We start from the raw sequence: 18,138 nt of genomic DNA, 5'->3' as shown, positions 1-18,138 counted from the left end.
TATGATTAATTAATAAATAAATAAATAAATAGAAGTTATTTTCTTATTTATTCAATTTTTTATTCATAACTTTTCTTAAATTTTATATTTATATATATAATTTGTCACCATTTTATCTAGAGTGCACAAAGGTCCTCAGTAACAAAGAACGAGATAAAAAAAAATAATTCATTGGATTAAAAAATCAATTAGACTTTTTATTATTTGTTGTTTTTTGTTTTGGTAAGAAAAAGCACGTAGGCTTTTGTTTGTACAAACGGTTTGTTTTAATCAGTAGTTTTATTGTTCACCAGACTTCGCACTTGGCATCCGGGTTCATGTGGGACCTTACCGGGCAGTTGAATTCTCGGGAAAACTCTGGGAAGTTTGATAGAGGTCCTATCACGCGGAATTTTGGCGGACAGTGCGAGTCTTTTTCTATCTGCAGGTTCAATGATTCGGACGTTGTTGCTGAGCACCATACCTAAAATTATTTTATTAAATTTTGCTTTATTAAATAATGACTGTTGTTAAATTCCACTGTACTTTTTTAACTATTGCCATTTTTAAAGATATAAGCTCATCCTGATGTTACACTCATCAAGAGCTTTCATTTGAGTACCCACATGCATTTTTGATATATTTTTCATATATATATAAATATATGAAAAATTGATGTGGGTACTCAAATGAAAGGTCTTGATGAGAGTAATGTCAGAGTGAGATTATGCCTTTAAAAATGTCAATAATTTACAAGATATTTGTTAAAATGCCCTGTACCTTCTTAATTATTGACATTTTTAAAGATATAAACTCATCCTAATGTTACACTCATCAAGAGCTTTCATTTGAGTACCCACATGCATTTTTGATATATTTTTCATATATACATATATATAATATATATAAATATATGAAAAATTGATGTGGGTACTCAAATGAAAGGTCTTGATGAGTGTAACATCAGGATGAGCTTATATCTTTCAAAATGTCAATAGTTCACGAGAAACAAGGTCAAATACACTGGCCACAAAATTTGGTTTATTCTCTTAATAATATAGATTACCTGAGCAAAATTTATAAAAAATAATTGACGATGGTTCAAGTGACTCAAACCAGGTAGCGGTAATTGGTCATGATAATTTAAAGGCGAATTTAAATACGCATGATAAGCTGCTTTGAGTCCACCATTATCAGCAATATTCTCACCTAAAACAAGAAACAATACCAATAATAAAAAAAAAATTTTTTTTAAATGTAAAAATATAAAGTATAAAATTACCTAAAGTCTGTCTTCCATTAATATGACGATTTTCAATCTGATAATTACCATACTGTTGAACAAAACACTCAGTCTGATTCTTAAACCTCTGAATGGTAGCGTTATTCCACCATTTATTTAAATTACCGTTGAGATCATACTCACGGCCTTGATCATCGAATGCATGGGTAAGTTCATGGCCCATAACAACGCCAATGCCTCCGTAATTGAGGCTGGAGGGATTATCCATCGCGTAGAACGGGCTCTGGAGGATTCCCGCGGGAAAGACGATCTGGTTTTTGGTCGGGGTGTAGTACGCGTTTACCGTCGGGGGTGTCATGATCCAAGTTGTTTTATTAACCGGGTGATCTAGCTTCTCTAGATTCTTCTTCAGCGTGTACTTATTAATCCTAATATTGTTCTGGAAGTACTCGTTTTCTTCTATAGCCAGGTCCTGGTACCGCTGGTCAAGCTCGCTGGCCGACAAAATGAACGCCGGGAACCCGATCATGTCCGTTATCGCGTTGGCCTTCTCTTCCGCCAGCTTTCGCGTCTCGCCGTCCATCCAATTTAGGTTTTTAAAGTTTTTTACGAACGCTTCTCGGATGCTCGATATCATTTCCTCCGCCTGGATAATTCAATTAATTATTCATTCATTCATTTAATTAATTATCTATCGATTATTACGTACCTTGGGCTTGCTTTTACCGTGAAACACTTGTCGTACGAACATTGCGCCGATGGCAAAACCCATAACATTGTTAGCGTCAGTAACACAGTACCTCCATTGTTCCTCTCTACCTTCCGATCCAATTAATGCTTTTCTCAGACCCTTGTACGCTTCCCGAAAGGGTCGAGAGAGGAATGCTGTTAATGATCTTACTGTTTGCCAAATTAAATAATTATTTAGTATCCTAGTGTAACAAATAGTCTTCATTAGTAACATTCCTATTTAATTTTTTAATTATTTATCGTATTTAATCAAATTAATTTTTTTGCTTTGAAGGATTATTAAAAAAATTATTTAAATATAGTAATTTTTTTAATAAAATAAAAAAAAAAATATAAAATTTACCCAAGACTGGAATCGAACCCCGTTCGGTCCACGCTATTAAGTAAGAGTGATACCCCTTAGCCATCGTAAATAGTTCAAAGTCATCATTTTAACATTCTTGAGATAAATTCTTTAATTTTGGAGTAAATAAAACAATATTTATTGAAAAAAAATTAAATTTTACTAATCTGCAAAGCATAAAAATTTATTTGATTTAAATTAAAAAAAAAACTCACACTTTTCCCTCTGTAGTGTTATTGTACTCTTCAACAAGCTTTGAAAGCTTCCTAAAATACTCTGGCGCAAAATTAACAATCATATGCCGGCCGTCGATTTTTTTGCTCTTACCCACCAACTTAGTAGCATTTTTGAAGTAATTAACCCACGAGAGCTGTAACAACACACAAATTAGCGGAAGGACTACTAAGAATTAAGGGAACCAACGAACAAGTAGTCGTTATAAACACATACACAATATTTTATATGGATATACTAACAAAAGGCGCAAGTTTTTGCAATTGATTAATGGACATTAAATTGTACAATTTTTCTTCATCGCGTCTGTCCTCTTGGGGGATCGTTATTTCGGCTAATTTTGTTTCAAAGTCAATTACCGCTTGCATTTGTCTTCTAGTCTCTTTCTCTTCCCCTCCCAGCAGTACGCCGATCTGCAAAATCACTCTCATCACAATCATCATTTTTATTTTAGTTTATTGAAAGTACCTTGGTCATGTAATCCAAGTAGGCCGCGAGAACTTTTGCGTGTTCTGTTTTATTTAAATAATTATCAGTTGTCGGTAAAGTTAATCCGCCTTGATCAATCTGAAATAAATTAATTATATATTAAAAAACTGTAAAATTTGCTTACTTGAAAGCTAAAGAATTCAAATCTAGAATTTTTATATTATATTTTTGACTCTAAATAATTTATATTGGCTAAGTGGCATTAGTATTTTTTAACCGCGCGGACTGAACAGGGTTCGAGTCCGGTCTTGGGTAAATTAAATATTTTTTTTTTTTTTTATAAAAAGAAATTAATATTTTAATATTCTTAACAATAAATAAAGTTATTTTTTTAATATTAGAAGTTGAAAAAAAAATTTTTTCTGCGCGCAATTAATTAAATAAAATACTATAAAGAAAAGCAACCTGTATAATATGTCTTGTACTGTTTCTGTCGTCTTCATTGACCGCCCAGGAGAACAAACCTCCCATGTTGTAGACATTTTGTAGCACATGCATGCTGCTTTGCAAATTCCAGTTGGAAACATTGAATCCGCGGTCTGTAATACTTCTGTTAGTGTTTGTGATGTTCCAATCTCCGACAACTTTCAGGAGATCTATCATCGGTTCGGCGCCAAGTGTCTCTATCGTTTCATTGGCGTCCATGCAAGATAAATAATACAACTTGGCTTTTTGCTCGGCTTTTGATTTCATTTCACTCAACTCTTTTTCTGAAAAGGAATAAATAAAATGACAGTCCGTAAAAAATAACAGCCAGAGCATTAATAAAAATATTCACCCAAGGCTATTTTAACAACAAGCTGATTATCTTGTTCTAATTTGCCAAAAGTACCCCACATACTCTTGCCATCTGGAATTGGATTTTTTTTAATCCAACCACCGCAAGCGTACTCGTAGAAATCATCACACGGGTCCACAGACGGGTTTATACTGTTTATTATTGATGCCGCGACTGTTACGCAATGCTCGGTTAAACAATGAAAACTATCTGTTGGGAAATAATTTGTTTAATAATTATTAGCTTTTTTTCTTCTCTTTTTGTTGACTCAATTTATGGTAATTACTGTTTGACGACACGTGAAGGATCTGAGCGTCCTCCCATTCATTTTTACTTCTTGTTGCCGTTTTTATGTCAATAAAAAGCAGGGTGAAGGTAAATATTGACAGACCGATACATACACAGAGTAAACATCTCTCGAGTTTTGTTCTCGCTCGCCAAAAATTAATACCCTTTAATAATTAATCATTTTTTTTTTATTAGATGCTTAAATGAAATTTTTATTATTTTTATTTATTTATTCTTTTTAAACTGAAAAATTATTCTTAATTTGAGTAAATTTTATTCAATTTAAAAATTTTTGACTAAAAATATAGTTTTTTACTTATTTATTCAACGTTTTTACTAGAAAAATGATTAAATTGAACAATTGTTTTTTATTTGAGTAAATTTTATTCAATTTTAAAATTTTGACTAGAAAAATAATTTTTTACCTATTTATTCCATTTTTTTACTAGAAAAATTGAACAATTGTTTTTAATTTTAATCAATTTTAAAATTTTTGCTAAAAAATAGTTTTTTACCTATTTATTCAATTTTTTTATTAGAAAAATTATCAAATTGAATAATTATTTTTAATTTGAGTAAATTTTAATCAATTTTTAAATTTTTGACTGAAAAAATAGTTTTTTACCTATTTATTCAATTTTTTTACTAGAAAAATTGAACAATTATTTTTAATTTGAGTAAATTTTAGTCAATTTTAAAATTTTTGACTAAAAATATAGTTTTTTACCTATTTATTCAATTTTTTTACTAGAAAAATGATTAAATTGAACAATTGTTTTTAATTTGAGTAAATTTTATTCAATTTAAAAATCCTTGTCTAAAAAAATAGTTTTTTACCTATTTATTCAATTTTTTTGCTAGAAAAATTATTAAATTGAACAATTGTTTTTAATTTAAATAAATGTTACTTGATTAAAAAATTTTTTACTTAAAAAAATTGTTTTTAGCTTTTTAATGGAACTTTTTTTGTTGAAAATATTAAAATACATACTGAGTGATACCGTATATGCGTCGCCGAAGTACTAATACCTTCGCTATTGAGTATAACAGATCCAATACTGCTGCTACAACTATCATCCTCAAATTCAGTATGCTTATACTTAGTCATCTGCAAATAATTACCAAAAATCAATCTAAAAATCCAACTAAACAAATAAATTCTTTTTTAGCTATTAAAAAAAAAAAAATATTCGCGTCACACTAAAAATGAAGCTGTGTTGTGAGAAAATCGCGCATATGAAACTTATTTAAAGACTATGACGATGATACACATTATAAAGTACGCGCATAATAATAAACCGCATGCGCACGTATTAACGTAATTTATAAAGAGCGCAAACTCTATCTACATATAAAATATTAGTTATTAAACGCATTATATGTAATTACATAATTAGAGGACTTTGGAGGAAATAAAATCTAAATATTAGCAGTACTTACTTTGACAGACATGTTTGCTCCTTTGAGGTTAAAAAATTATTTAAACACCAAATAATTGTCTAAAATTTACATTAAAAAATACATTTTTATCCATATAAATATATTTGATAAGACAGATTTGATAATAAAGCGTAGCTCGCGGCCTGTCACCGCGGTTTCATTTATCTGATTTTTTCTTGGTCATTCCGCCACCGAATTAGTCATTTAATCGACAATTACCCAGCAACACTTTTAACAACCGACAATAATAACAACAATTATTTCCTGTTGTTTAGTGTTTAGCTTAATGTGTATATCTTGTTAGTGCACTTGCGTTACTGATGTTATTCGCCGCGGCAATACAGCACACGCGCTTTAGTTTGTCGGCGCTGTTTTCAGACGGACCTCGCCGCTATTGATTTCTTCATATCAGACACTCGCTCTACATTTGTTAAAATAAAATAAAATACTATCAAAATGATAGTGAACATCTGGTCATTACGAAAAAAAAAAAAAATTATCAAGTTAAAAAACTACTAACAACCTTGCTATTTTGTTAAATTACACTGCACCTTCTTAACTATTGACATTTTTAAAGATATAAGCTCATCCCGATGTTACACTCATCAAGAGCTTTCATTTAAGTACCCACATCAATTTTTGATATATACATATATATAACATATATTTTAAAGATATGAGCTCATCTCAATGTTATACTCATCAAGAGCTTTCATTTGAGTACCCACATTCATTTTTGACATATTTTTCATATATACATATATATAATATATATAAATATATGAAAAATTGATTTGGGTACTCAAATGAAAGGTCTTGATGAGTGTAATGTCAGGATGAGCTTATATCTTTAAAAATGTTAATAGTTCACGAAATAAAAGGTCATTTCTTAATTATTGACATTTTTGAAAATATAAGCTCATTCTGATGTTACACTCATCAAGAGCTTTCATTTGAGTACCCACATGCATTTTTGATATATTTTTCATATATTTATATATATATAATATATATAAATATATAAAATATATGAAAAATTGATGTGGGTACTCAAATGAAAGGTCGTGATGAGTGTAATGTCAGGATGAGCTTATATCTTTAAAAATGTTAATAGTTCACGAAATAAAAGGTCATTTCTTAATTATTGACATTTTTGAAAATATAAGCTCATTCTGATGTTACACTCATCAAGAGCTTTCATTTGAGTACCCACATGCATTTTTGATATATTTTTCATATATTTATTTATATAATATATATATAAATATATAAAATATATGAAAAATTGATGTGGGTACTCAAATGAAAGGTCGTGATGAGTGTAACATCGGAATGAGCTTATATCTTAAAAAATGTCAATAGTTCTGTTATGTAAGAAAAATTAATTTAGGGAAATTAATTGATTTTACATTTAAATTATTTATTGTGTTTAAGTATTTGGTCCTAGCGTGTTAGGCTAATAGACCGGGAACTTCCGAGTTTCTATTTATTGAGAATGATAGGTTTGTTGAATAAATTGGACGTTGAATAATTTTAATACATATATTGTTTAAATCAAAAATTAATATCATTAGTTAAATTACAATAATTACAATTATTACACAGTGATTTAAAGTTAACTTTTTCTTTCATATAACGATTTTACGATATTATTAAATTCACAAATATTAGCTATTTAAAATGTACCTGATAAAAATGATGAACTTTGTTGATTTGACTTACTCTTTAGATTTGATTCACTTCATAATTATACTTTTAATTTTACAATCTTTTATTCGTTATTCGGTAAATTTAACACGTGGTCTATTCAGACTTATTAAAACTTTAGGTGATGTTAACACTAGGACGTCAGGACAACGAGAGAGATTTTCTTGTGAAAATTGTAAGGTGTCGAATTTTAGGGCGTTACTAATTTCCACTCATTGGGGGAACCAAATGTCCAATTATTTGTCTATTGTCTTGGGCCCTTACCCTCTCTCTTAAGTTGTTCAAAAATATCGCATGAGTCCCCTCTACTTGGGTCAGAGTGCAATATAGTTTTCTTACTTATTTTTATGTACTATTAAACATCTATGTGTTTGTGTATATGTAAGCGTTTAACAATAATTTATTTATTTAAATCGAATAAATAGATATGTACTTGATTCTAGCATCTCTTACGTTTTTTGAATTTAATTATTTATTTGTAGAAATACTTCTGTTTTATCATTTTATAAATTTGTTGCATTATTTTAGAATTTCATTATTTAATATTTGTTTATTTTAAATTGTTTAACTTTCAAGTTCTATTTTTTTTATCTGTTTCATATTCGTAAAGTTCATTTATCATTTAATATTTAATTTTGATTATCTAAAAATTATTTAAAACTTGCAATATTAAAATTCATTTAGACATTTGTCTCAACACTCAAAATTCTGTACTTAAGTTACTCTACAATCTTTTGGTTTAAAATAAATCTTTTTATCTAATATTCTTTGTCATTACTTAAGTATTTTTTTATTTTAAGTATAAGTGAGTTTGCTTACGTATAACAAAACTCCCATTTATCTATTTAATCTCTTAAATGTACCTGGGCCCAAACTAATTACGGGAAATTCCCTGGGCCTCTTACAGGAGTCGAACGAGACACTTAATGATCACACTCGAATTATATTTTACAATCGTTAAAAAATGCAATAAAATCATACTCGAATTTTTTATAATTAATAAATATGTAAAGAAAAATTCTTTACATAACAGTTCACAAGATATTTGTTAAAATGCCCTGTACTTTCTTAAATATTGATGTTTTTTAAAGATATAAGCTCATTTTGATGTTACACTCATTAAGAGCTTTCATTTGAGTACCCACATGCATTTTTGATATATTTTTCATATATACATATATATAATATATATAAATATATAAAATATATGAAAAATTGATGTGGGTACTCAAATGAAAGGTCTTGATGAGTCTAACATCGGGATGAGCTTATATCTTAAAAAATGTCAATAGTTCACGAGATACAAGGTCATTTCTTAGAAACCCATTTTATCATCACTGGCCACAAAATCTTGCTTATTCTCTTAATAATATAAAAAGGTTCTTTTAAAAAAACAAAAATCAAAATCCTTATTAATATTTTAATTTATTATTTCTTCATGACAGCAGACACTCGTATCCTATAAAAATAATAATTTAACGCTCTAATTAAAAAAATTCATCAATTATTTACATTTGCCCCTTAGAAGGCTAAATTAACTAACGGAAAAAAAAATATTTATCCATTAATTATAAATAAAATAAAAATTAAAGACAGTCGAAGAAATCTTAAATAAAAAAATAAATTCGACCTAAATTATTAAAATCTATAAAATAATCGATAAACTTTATCTCTAATTCAATAACCAGTGTAATCATGCCAAGGATTTCTCTCCGCTTGTCTATTGTACGTTCCAACGTGAACGACTTCAGGAGTCTTGAAGAACTGTGAAGAAGCAGTAGGTCTTTCGTCATTGATTCGCGTTAGAGGAAAAAATCCGGGAGTTGGAGGAAAACTTTTTTGCGGCGAGTTTAATTGGTGGTTCTGTTCGGCTTTAAAAGGTCTTACGCGATAATTATTTTCGGAAGGTTGCAGAGCCGGTTCTCGATTGATTTGTCTCTGTAGAGGAAGCACGAATCCGCTGGGCAGAGGGTCTTGATTAAACGCCGGAGTGAGAGCTTCATTTAGCGCCTCGTCGTACTCGCTCTCGGGAATTTCTTGCAAATTATGAGGAACTTCATTGAGCCTCTGCTTGGCCAAGCTGCTCGGTCCGGTCACATCTTTACCGTAATTAGTATTACTATTATTATTATTAAAACGATAATTTCCCCGATTGGCCAACGGAGCGCGAGGTTCTTTGTCCTCTATCTTTTCTTCGACTTTCCAATCGTCGTAATTCTCCTCGATCCTTTTTTTCTGATCGACATCAATGATTTTGTAAGCGTCGTACAATTTATCTTGCTCGGATAAATTGACAGGTCGCTTCTGAGAGTGAGAGAGAGTCTTTATCAAGATGCTGGGATTCCCAGAGTCGGGAGCTTTCACACCGACGGCATAGAGGCCGCGAGGGTTCGGATTTCCGCCTCTCGAGGGAAGAAAAGGCCGCTTGACGATCCTCACTGTCATTTTGGGCGCCAGAGTGCTCGAAATTGGCGCAGAGGAGGACGAAGTCGAAGAAAAAGATTCTTCTTCGTCGTAATACTCGTCTTCTGAAGGATAATCCGGTTCTAGAGGCTTAGACGGTTCAGTAAGCTCCTTAGGATCTTCAATCGGGCGCGGAGTCGAGTCACGATCTTTAGACGTGTCCTCATTATCTTGTGAAAGAGGATTTATAGGCTTGGACTGGATCTCTTCAGGAAGTCGATCGGTCTCTTTGTCTCTCAATCCGGGACGTCGCAACGGTCTGTGATCTCTCTCACGGTCCCCGGGACCAGTTACTGGGTCTTTTTCTCGGTCCAGGGCCCGGTCACGATTTCGGTCGTAGTATCTGTCTCGGGGACGTTCAGGGTACTTTCGAGCGGGTCTCATGTCTTCCTCGTCCTCCTCTCGGTACCGCGGTCTGCAATGTCAAACATCAACTGGTCTGAGATTTTAATTATTAAATAATGACTTTAGTTAAATTGCACTGTACTTTCTTAAATATTGACTTTTTTAAAGATATAAGCTCATCTTGATGTCACACTCATCAAGAGCTTTCATTTGAGTACCCACATGCATTTTTGATATATTTTTCATATTTACATATATATGACATATATAAATATATAAAATATATGAAAAATTGATGTGGGTATTCAAATGAAAGGTCTCGATGATTATAATATGAAAGTGAGCTTATATTTTAAAAAATCTCAGTAGTTCACAAGATACTAGGTAATTTCTTAATTATTGACATTTTTAAAGATATAAGCTCATCCTGATGTTACTTTTATCAAGAGCTTTCATTCGAGTACCCACATGTCATTTTTTATATATTTTATATATATGGTATTTGTGAAATATATAAATATATAAAATATATGAAAAATTGATGTGGGTACTCAAATGAAAGCTCTTGATGAGTGTAACATCATAATGAGCTTATATCTTCAAAAATATCAATAATATAGATAAGAACGGGTAATTAACGATACCTTAATGGTCGATCTCGTTCTCGATCATAAAGGTGTCTGTCGCGTTCCCGATATGGTCTTCTTCTCATAGGTCTTCGTGCCGGTCGCTCTTCTAGCTCGTCCTCGTAATAATCTTGATCACGAGCGACTGGTAACTCGGTTGTTGATGTTGTACGTTTGTGTTCTCCTGTCATGTAATTCCAATCTCAATAAATATTTATGTCTTACTTGTTCCCATTAATTTAACAACTACAACTCAGATACACATATTTACAATTTACAATTATCGTTTATTTAATTTATTTAATAGAAAGATACATTTTATAATAATAAAGATTTATTAGCCCGTGAGAATATTTCAAACAATATTTTTATGTTAAATTAACTTGTTTTTTTATCACATTGTAAGAAATATTAATTTTTAAATTTGTTAAAAATTACACTTTCGCATAAAATCCAACAGGTGGCGTCTTCCATAAATTTATTCTCGATAGATGGCACCGCATTTTTTAATAGCAAAAAACATTAATTTTAAATTTATAAATTTAATTAGAACAAAAAGAAACACTTTTGAGAAGAATAATATAAGATTAAAAAATAATTTCATCAATTACCGACAATCGGTTGAACAGACGACGCTTTGTAAGCGAATCGATCTTGCTCGGACAGCGGAACCGGTCGTCGGATTTTCGGAGGCGCTCTTGGTCGCGCGTAAACTGATGTACTGGGAGCTAAGGGTTTCACCAGAGCTTCGCTGGTTGTTTCTTCGTCGTATTCTTCTTTAGCGAATCTACTGATAAAATCTCAGAATAAATAAAAAAAAAAAATAAACCACACTGTTAAAAACTTTTCGTAAAATTACAATCATATTACAAAACAAATAAAAAGTAAAATTACGAATCAGTGTAATAGCAATGCAAAATTAAATACAATTCATGTAATTTTCCATTATCTTTCAGGAAATCTACTAAGATGTATTGTAATTTTACAATCTTCATGGATAAACCTAACACGCATTGTAATATTACAGAACCGCTGGTCAATTTTTAAGAAAAAGCTTTTTAATTTTGCAAACATTATTTGTCATCTAATTCGGCATAATTGTATGTAAAATTACAAAAAAATTTTTTAATTTATATTACAATAATCTCATAAAAAATTTAAAAAGCTTTTTTTTATTTTTACAATTTTCATTGTAAAATGCCACAGTGCAATATAATGTTACCAGACAATTTTAATTATATTACACGAATTGTAATTCTACTTGACTGTTTTCCAATTTTAAAAACAATACATTTCCTTCATATTTATTTTTACTAATTTTTAGTCTATGGTTGTTTATTTGTAATAATAAATTCGAGGCATCATTTATTTTTTATAAATTTTAATATTCCGCTCAAAGGATCATTTCGAAATCAATATATTTGAATAAGTATACGTCAGACTTTAATTTTTATAATATTCAATGAATTATAAATAATGTAAAAGTTAGTTATTTTCCATCAATAAACAGCATTAAATAACACAAATAATGTAAATAATAAATAATAAGCCGTAAAGCTCAATCACCACATAGGATTAGCTTATAAGAATAATAAGATGTTAAATCACCTATCGGTCGTACGGCGTAGGGCGTTAGGTATCGGTCTGACAAGCGCGCGGCTCGCGTTCGATTCTTAGTTAGGGTAAATATTATTTTCACTTTATATCATCAGAGTTGTAAAAATTAGGTTTACGTGAGATGCAAAATCTAGTCAGCACTTCATAAAAATAAAGTGACAACAAATATTAACTCAAATCTTTTTTTTTTATTATTTCAATTAAAGTAAAATTCAAGGAAAGTATTGTAATTTTACAAACTTAACTAATCTAAAAATATTTGTAAAATTACAAAATCGTTTTGTAAAATTAGTAACCTCTAGCTATATATGTTTTGTAATATTATTATACCCGATTGTTATTTTAAATAAATGCTTTGCCTATTAGCTTCCAATACATTTCTTGTAAAATTACAATAGAAATTTTTAACAGTGGCAATAGAAAAAAAAAAAAAATATAAATTACCCTCGATCGTATCGCTGAGTATCATCAACTCTGGGTGGATCTCTTCGGTTGTTCCTCGCGGGAAATCGGTCACGCCTGCCAGCATCCTCCTCATCTCTGGCAACCGGTCTCTCAGAAGTGTACTCGCGTGGCCGCGAAACCTGATCGCGATCGCGATAATCCCTATCACGATCTCTCGGATGATCGCGAAAGTGGTCTCGATCACGGTCTCTGTTGCGGGCGTTGTACTGCTGGCGATCGTCGTAATCATAGTCATCGCGGCGATCGTAACCAGACCCACGGGTTCGAGGTCGCTCGTAATCGTCCTCGTAGTAATCTTGGTCGTAGTAATCATACGCGGGCCTTCTTCTAAAGGGTCGACGTCTTCTGCCAGACGATCGCGGATTTTCTGCAAATTCTGGAGCTATTGTTGTCGTTGTTGTTGTTGTCGTTGTTGTGGTGGTAGTTGTTGGAGGTGCGATTGTTGTAGTGCTCGCTGCTTGATAAAGCGCGTCGTTCCGGTGCCAATATTTCTTGGAATTAGCGCAGTCGATTTCCGAGACAAAATGGCAGATGAAAGTTTTTTGATCAAACGCCGTGAAGTTTGCGCATAGAAAATCGTACCTAGTGCCGTAGAGACAGTGATGGTAAACCTGGAATCAAATAAAAATTAATTATTAAATTAAATCATAAACTTAAATTGCGCTGTATTTTTTTAAAGATATAAGCTCATCCCGATGTTATACTCATCAAGAGCTTTCATTTGAGTACCCACATGCATTTTTGATATATATTTTATATATACATATATATAAATATATAAAATATATGAAAAATTGATGTGGGTACTCAAATGAAAGGTCTCAATGAATATAATGTCAAAATGAGCTTATATCTTTAAAAATGTCAATAGTTCACAAGATATTTGTTAACCCTAGACTGGTCACCCGTATAGCGTGACGCCGCATAACAACTACTCAACTTATAGAGACTCGCTATAGTGCGAGCGAGAAACTAAAAAAATGGTGACCAGTCTAGGGTTAAAATGCCCTGTACTTTCGTAAATATTGATGTTTTTAAAGATATAAGCTCATCCCTATGTTACACTCATCAAAAGCTTTCATTTGAGTACGCACATGTATTTTTGATATATTTTTCATATATTCATATATATAATATATATACAATATATAAAATATATGAAAAATTGATGTGGGTACTCAAATGAAAGGTCTCGATGATTATAATATCAAAATGAGCTTATCTCTTTAAAAATGTCAGTATTTTACGAGATACAAGGTCATTTCTTAATTATGTATGTAAAATCTAGAGATTTTAACCCATTTTATCATATAAATACACTGTCCACAAAATTTTTTTTATTCTCTTAATAATAAAGATGATCTAGTTTTTAATTATTTTGTAATTGAACAATAGTAACATTTCTCTAACTATGGCTTTCACAGTCCATAAGTGTAAGTGTAATTTGTAGTTTAGAATGTTCGTCATACATCCACATAAACTTCCATACGGATTTGTAATTCGTGTGGTTACGGTTTTTAAGAACCGAATATATTCCAGAAGTGCGTGTTACTACGCAGCGTAAAGTAATTTACCTGTTTGTACACACTCGTTAGTATGGATGTATATCTCGTGGAATGATCTAGAGTAATTTACTAGAGCGCGTCGAAATTCAGGACCGAATACGTCCTGGATTTCTACATCGACTCGGCTGTTGTTATATTAACAACAATTGTGTATGTTATCTACGAATTACAATGTTAAATACAATGAGCCAGTCAACCACAAGATATGTATTGTAAATTGTAATAAAAAAAATAAACCCAATAATTATGTTAATGCCTTCCGATGAAATATTAACGACTAAATGTCAGGAAGCGTATTTAGTATTTATTATTGCGTACTATTGCGTATCTTAGATGGTATTTTGCATGACAATGCTTCTTGACGGTTCGCCGGACAGGGTTTAGATCGATATTGCGACATCTGCTTTCATTTATTATTTAAAAAGCATTTTCTTTTACTTTTAAATTCTTACTACCGATACATAACAATACTCTTGATAAAAAAAAATATTTTTCACTGTTAAATATTTAATTTACACTTTTTTTCATATCATAATATGAAATTTTACGATTATTAAATTTATTTATGCATTAAAATAGTGGAAAAATCATTTTCTGCGCATCGTGTTTTGAAAAACACTCTTTGCTCGTTGCCTCAATCTCACACATACTCAAAAATCCCCTCCACAATTTTATAATTAAATATATTATCAATAGATGGTATTTTTCTTCAAAAGCGGGAAACTAAAAGGATTTTTAAAAATAAAATAATATTTTGTAATGATTACCTGGCATTTGTGAGGTACACTGGCGTAAAATCCGTCGTGGAGGCCATCGCACTTGAAGTCTATGTCCTTGGGAATGGTTTCGTAAAAAGGATAATCACTTAAATTGTATCCGTTCAATTCCCGCGGTAGATTTGGATCCCATATGTAATCAATTTGCGGAATTCCTGTTAAATTGTGAGTGGCTGTAGAATTTCCATCCACCACCTGCGTAATTTTTAATTATTTTCCCAATTAAATTAAACATTACATTAAATATAAAAATAACTGTGCAATAAAGTAAAAAAAAAAAAAAAATAAAATAAATAAACACTCACCTCGGTTTTATTACCATCAATTTCGGGTTCATCATTATCTAATGAAGCTGATGGCTCTGTTGTGCTGCTGGTAGTTGCTATTTTAAATTTCGTCCGCCCGTTTTTTAAGGCCGCTGACACAGCCGAGGCTAATAAGAAACCTGAAACAAATTTATTTATTTATTTATTTATGTATTTTACGGGATATAGAGAAGAAATAATGAGGTAAATCGACGGTATTGCGAAATAACTGAAGAAGCGACTGATAGAATTGCAAAAGTATGAAAACTAGGAGCTTGTGAGAGCACGTGATGCAATTACAAATAACACCGACGAAGGAGGACATATACAAACAAGAGGTAAATTGAGAAATTGTTTTCAAATCAGATCAAGGCTCATATACTCTGCTATTGTCAATCATAAGGAATTTCTAACAGTAAATATCACGGATATCACCTTAACTGGATCTATAATCACAATTCTTTTTTTTTTTGTTAATCATTTCTTAGCTGTTAAATAACTTTATCAACTTCACAGTTACTTTTTTATACTCTTTTATTTCTTCTAAAATCAATTATAGAATTTTATAATGATATCTTTTGGTCAAGATAAAGTGTATTGGCGAAGTAGTATCAGTTGTTATTAATAGCCCGGACGGAACAGGGTTCGAATCCGGTCTTGGGCAAAATTTATATAAAAATAATTTTTTTTTTGTAGATTAAAAATTAAATCTTTATGTAACAATGTCTTAAAAACAACATATGTTTAGCAATAATTAAAATATCAAAGTAACCTTGTATTACCTTTTAATATTATTTTATTTTTTCCAAAATCAATTCTAGAATTTTGTCACGATATCTTTTGATCAAAATAAAGTATATTGGCGAAGTAGTATTAGTTGTTATCAATTGCGCGGACGGAATAGGGTTCAAATCTTGTCTTGGGCAAAATTTATATTTTTAATTTAGAAAAATAATTTTTTTTTGTAGATTAAAACGTATGTTTATGTAATATTGTCACCTTAACTGGATCTACAATCACAATTTTTTCTTTAATCATTTCTTAACTGTTAAATAACTTTATCAACTCCACAATTTCTTTTTTATATTCTTTTACTTCTTCCAAAATCAATTCTAGAATTTTTTAATGATATCTTTTCATGAAAATAAAGTGTATTGGCAAAGTAGTATCAGTTTTTATCAATTGCGCGGACATAACAGGGTTCGAATCCTGTCTTGGGCAAATTTTATATTATTAATTTAGAAAAATAATTTTTTTATAGATTAAAATTCAAATCTTTACATAACATTGTCGTGAAAACAAAATATCTTGATCAATAACTATCAAAGTAACCTTGTATTATCCAACATTTAATGGAAATAGTGATTTGGTAATAGAGAATATTAAAGAAAGCTTACGACACTATAAAAAATTAATAAATAAAATAAAAATTACCATAAAGTGTGAGGAGAAGCGACGTCCTGCGCATGTTGCAATATCTGAAAGGAATAAAAAATCTAGATAAATAAAAGTTGATTGGTATGTTTTTGAGGTGAGAATTATCGAGTATCAAGTATAAATTAATAAATATCATATTGAATATATTGTACCGCTATTATCATTCATAGAGCTGGTACATACAAGTATAGAAAACTTTCTCTGTGCTGTCACCACCAGCAGCCATATAATGCAAGGATAATGTGGGTGTTATATAAAACCCGTATCACGTAATACCCAGTGTAATCTTTGACATCTAGGTCCATTGATGCCCCGATAGACAAATTCTAAGTTTCTTTCTATTGAGTAACTTTGCTATTTCTTCTTCAGATAGCTTCATCAGATTGAATATTAAATAGGCATTTATGATAAAAATTAAAATTATTAATCATTAGTTTCACCAAGGACAAGTAACCTTGGGTCTTAGGACTGACCACTGTTGTCAACATTCCAAGTAACTTCCGCGTTACGACAGTTGCTGCCTTATTTAAGAATAAAATTAACCACCTCTCGCACAAATGGTGAAAGTAACCTTGCGACTTGATATTTAGATTTTTAATCAATTTTTAAACTAACTTTTTCAATCAATAGTTCAATATTACTCAACAAATCCGTTAGTTACACCGGAAGAGTTTACTTTTGGGTAACGGTCCGGTAAAGGTCAAACGTGATGGAAAATTTTAATTGATAAGGATAATTTTTCTCAAGTCAATGACTTTATAAAGGATTCCTTTCTTTTTTTCATTACTATTAATGTGTTCAGTCTACCAAATGCTTCCTTTTCGCTTTAATAATCCCGGTATTAAAATATTAAACATTAGTTTTATCAGGGTGACGAAAAACAACGTGTCGCAATCCAACATCTCTACTTTAAAGTGGAACATTTGCGTTTAAAGTGAACGCTTAATAAAAAACAAACTTTAAAAAATGATGAAAAGTTTCTTATAATAAAAAAATAATTAACAATACTTATAGAGAGTAGAAATAAATAATGTCGGACCTCTCTCAAGAGTTTCTCTCTTTTCCTCGGTTGTCTTTAGATACTTTGGCGCTCACATTAATCTCACCGTTTTGGTCCTTAGATTAATTAATAACAGTTTAAGAATTTTATTCTAATTCACTTAGCAAAACAATTTGAATTGTTGAAGCACAGAGTTTAAATAAAAAAGTAAATCACAAACTCATAAGCGATTTATGAAGAAAATATTGGAGTTCTCGCGGCGTTAAGGCCGGCTTGATACTAAAACCG

At 30.8% G+C, this 18,138-nt stretch overlaps 2 protein-coding genes across 3 annotated transcripts; both read right to left on the bottom strand.

Moving 5' to 3' along the window:
* Positions 1–38: 38 nt before the first annotated feature.
* Positions 39–5,944, bottom strand: LOC123268405 (endothelin-converting enzyme homolog). Its single transcript, XM_044733420.1, has 12 exons — positions 5,545–5,944; positions 5,096–5,212; positions 4,103–4,268; positions 3,817–4,026; positions 3,444–3,748; positions 3,018–3,116; positions 2,792–2,962; positions 2,531–2,685; positions 1,932–2,154; positions 1,262–1,868; positions 1,046–1,188; positions 39–463 (listed from the first exon to the last, which is right to left on the bottom strand). The coding sequence occupies exons 1-12, from the start codon at positions 5,554–5,556 to the stop codon at positions 287–289; spliced, it is 2,385 nt and encodes a 794-aa protein (XP_044589355.1). The 5' UTR covers positions 5,557–5,944; the 3' UTR covers positions 39–286.
* A 2,878-nt stretch (positions 5,945–8,822) lies between these two features.
* Positions 8,823–18,138, bottom strand: LOC123268403 (zinc finger CCCH domain-containing protein 13-like). 2 transcript variants are annotated; one of them, XM_044733417.1, is made up of 8 exons: positions 17,890–18,138; positions 16,848–16,891; positions 15,414–15,553; positions 15,100–15,303; positions 12,747–13,378; positions 11,297–11,475; positions 10,704–10,869; positions 8,823–10,129 (listed from the first exon to the last, which is right to left on the bottom strand). In XM_044733417.1, the coding sequence occupies exons 2-8, from the start codon at positions 16,879–16,881 to the stop codon at positions 8,929–8,931; spliced, it is 2,556 nt and encodes an 851-aa protein (XP_044589352.1). In that variant the 5' UTR covers positions 16,882–16,891; positions 17,890–18,138; the 3' UTR covers positions 8,823–8,928. The 2 variants fall into 2 exon arrangements, with proteins under 2 accessions (XP_044589352.1, XP_044589353.1); XM_044733418.1 differs by having other exon boundaries at positions 8,824–10,129; positions 11,297–11,472; positions 17,890–18,137.

Source organism: Cotesia glomerata, linkage group LG7 (genome assembly GCF_020080835.1).
Source record: "Cotesia glomerata isolate CgM1 linkage group LG7, MPM_Cglom_v2.3, whole genome shotgun sequence".
Classification (NCBI taxonomy): Eukaryota; Metazoa; Arthropoda; class Insecta; order Hymenoptera; family Braconidae; genus Cotesia; species Cotesia glomerata.
Note: the sequence above shows the minus strand (reverse complement) of the source record. Positions and strands in the feature narration are given on the sequence as shown.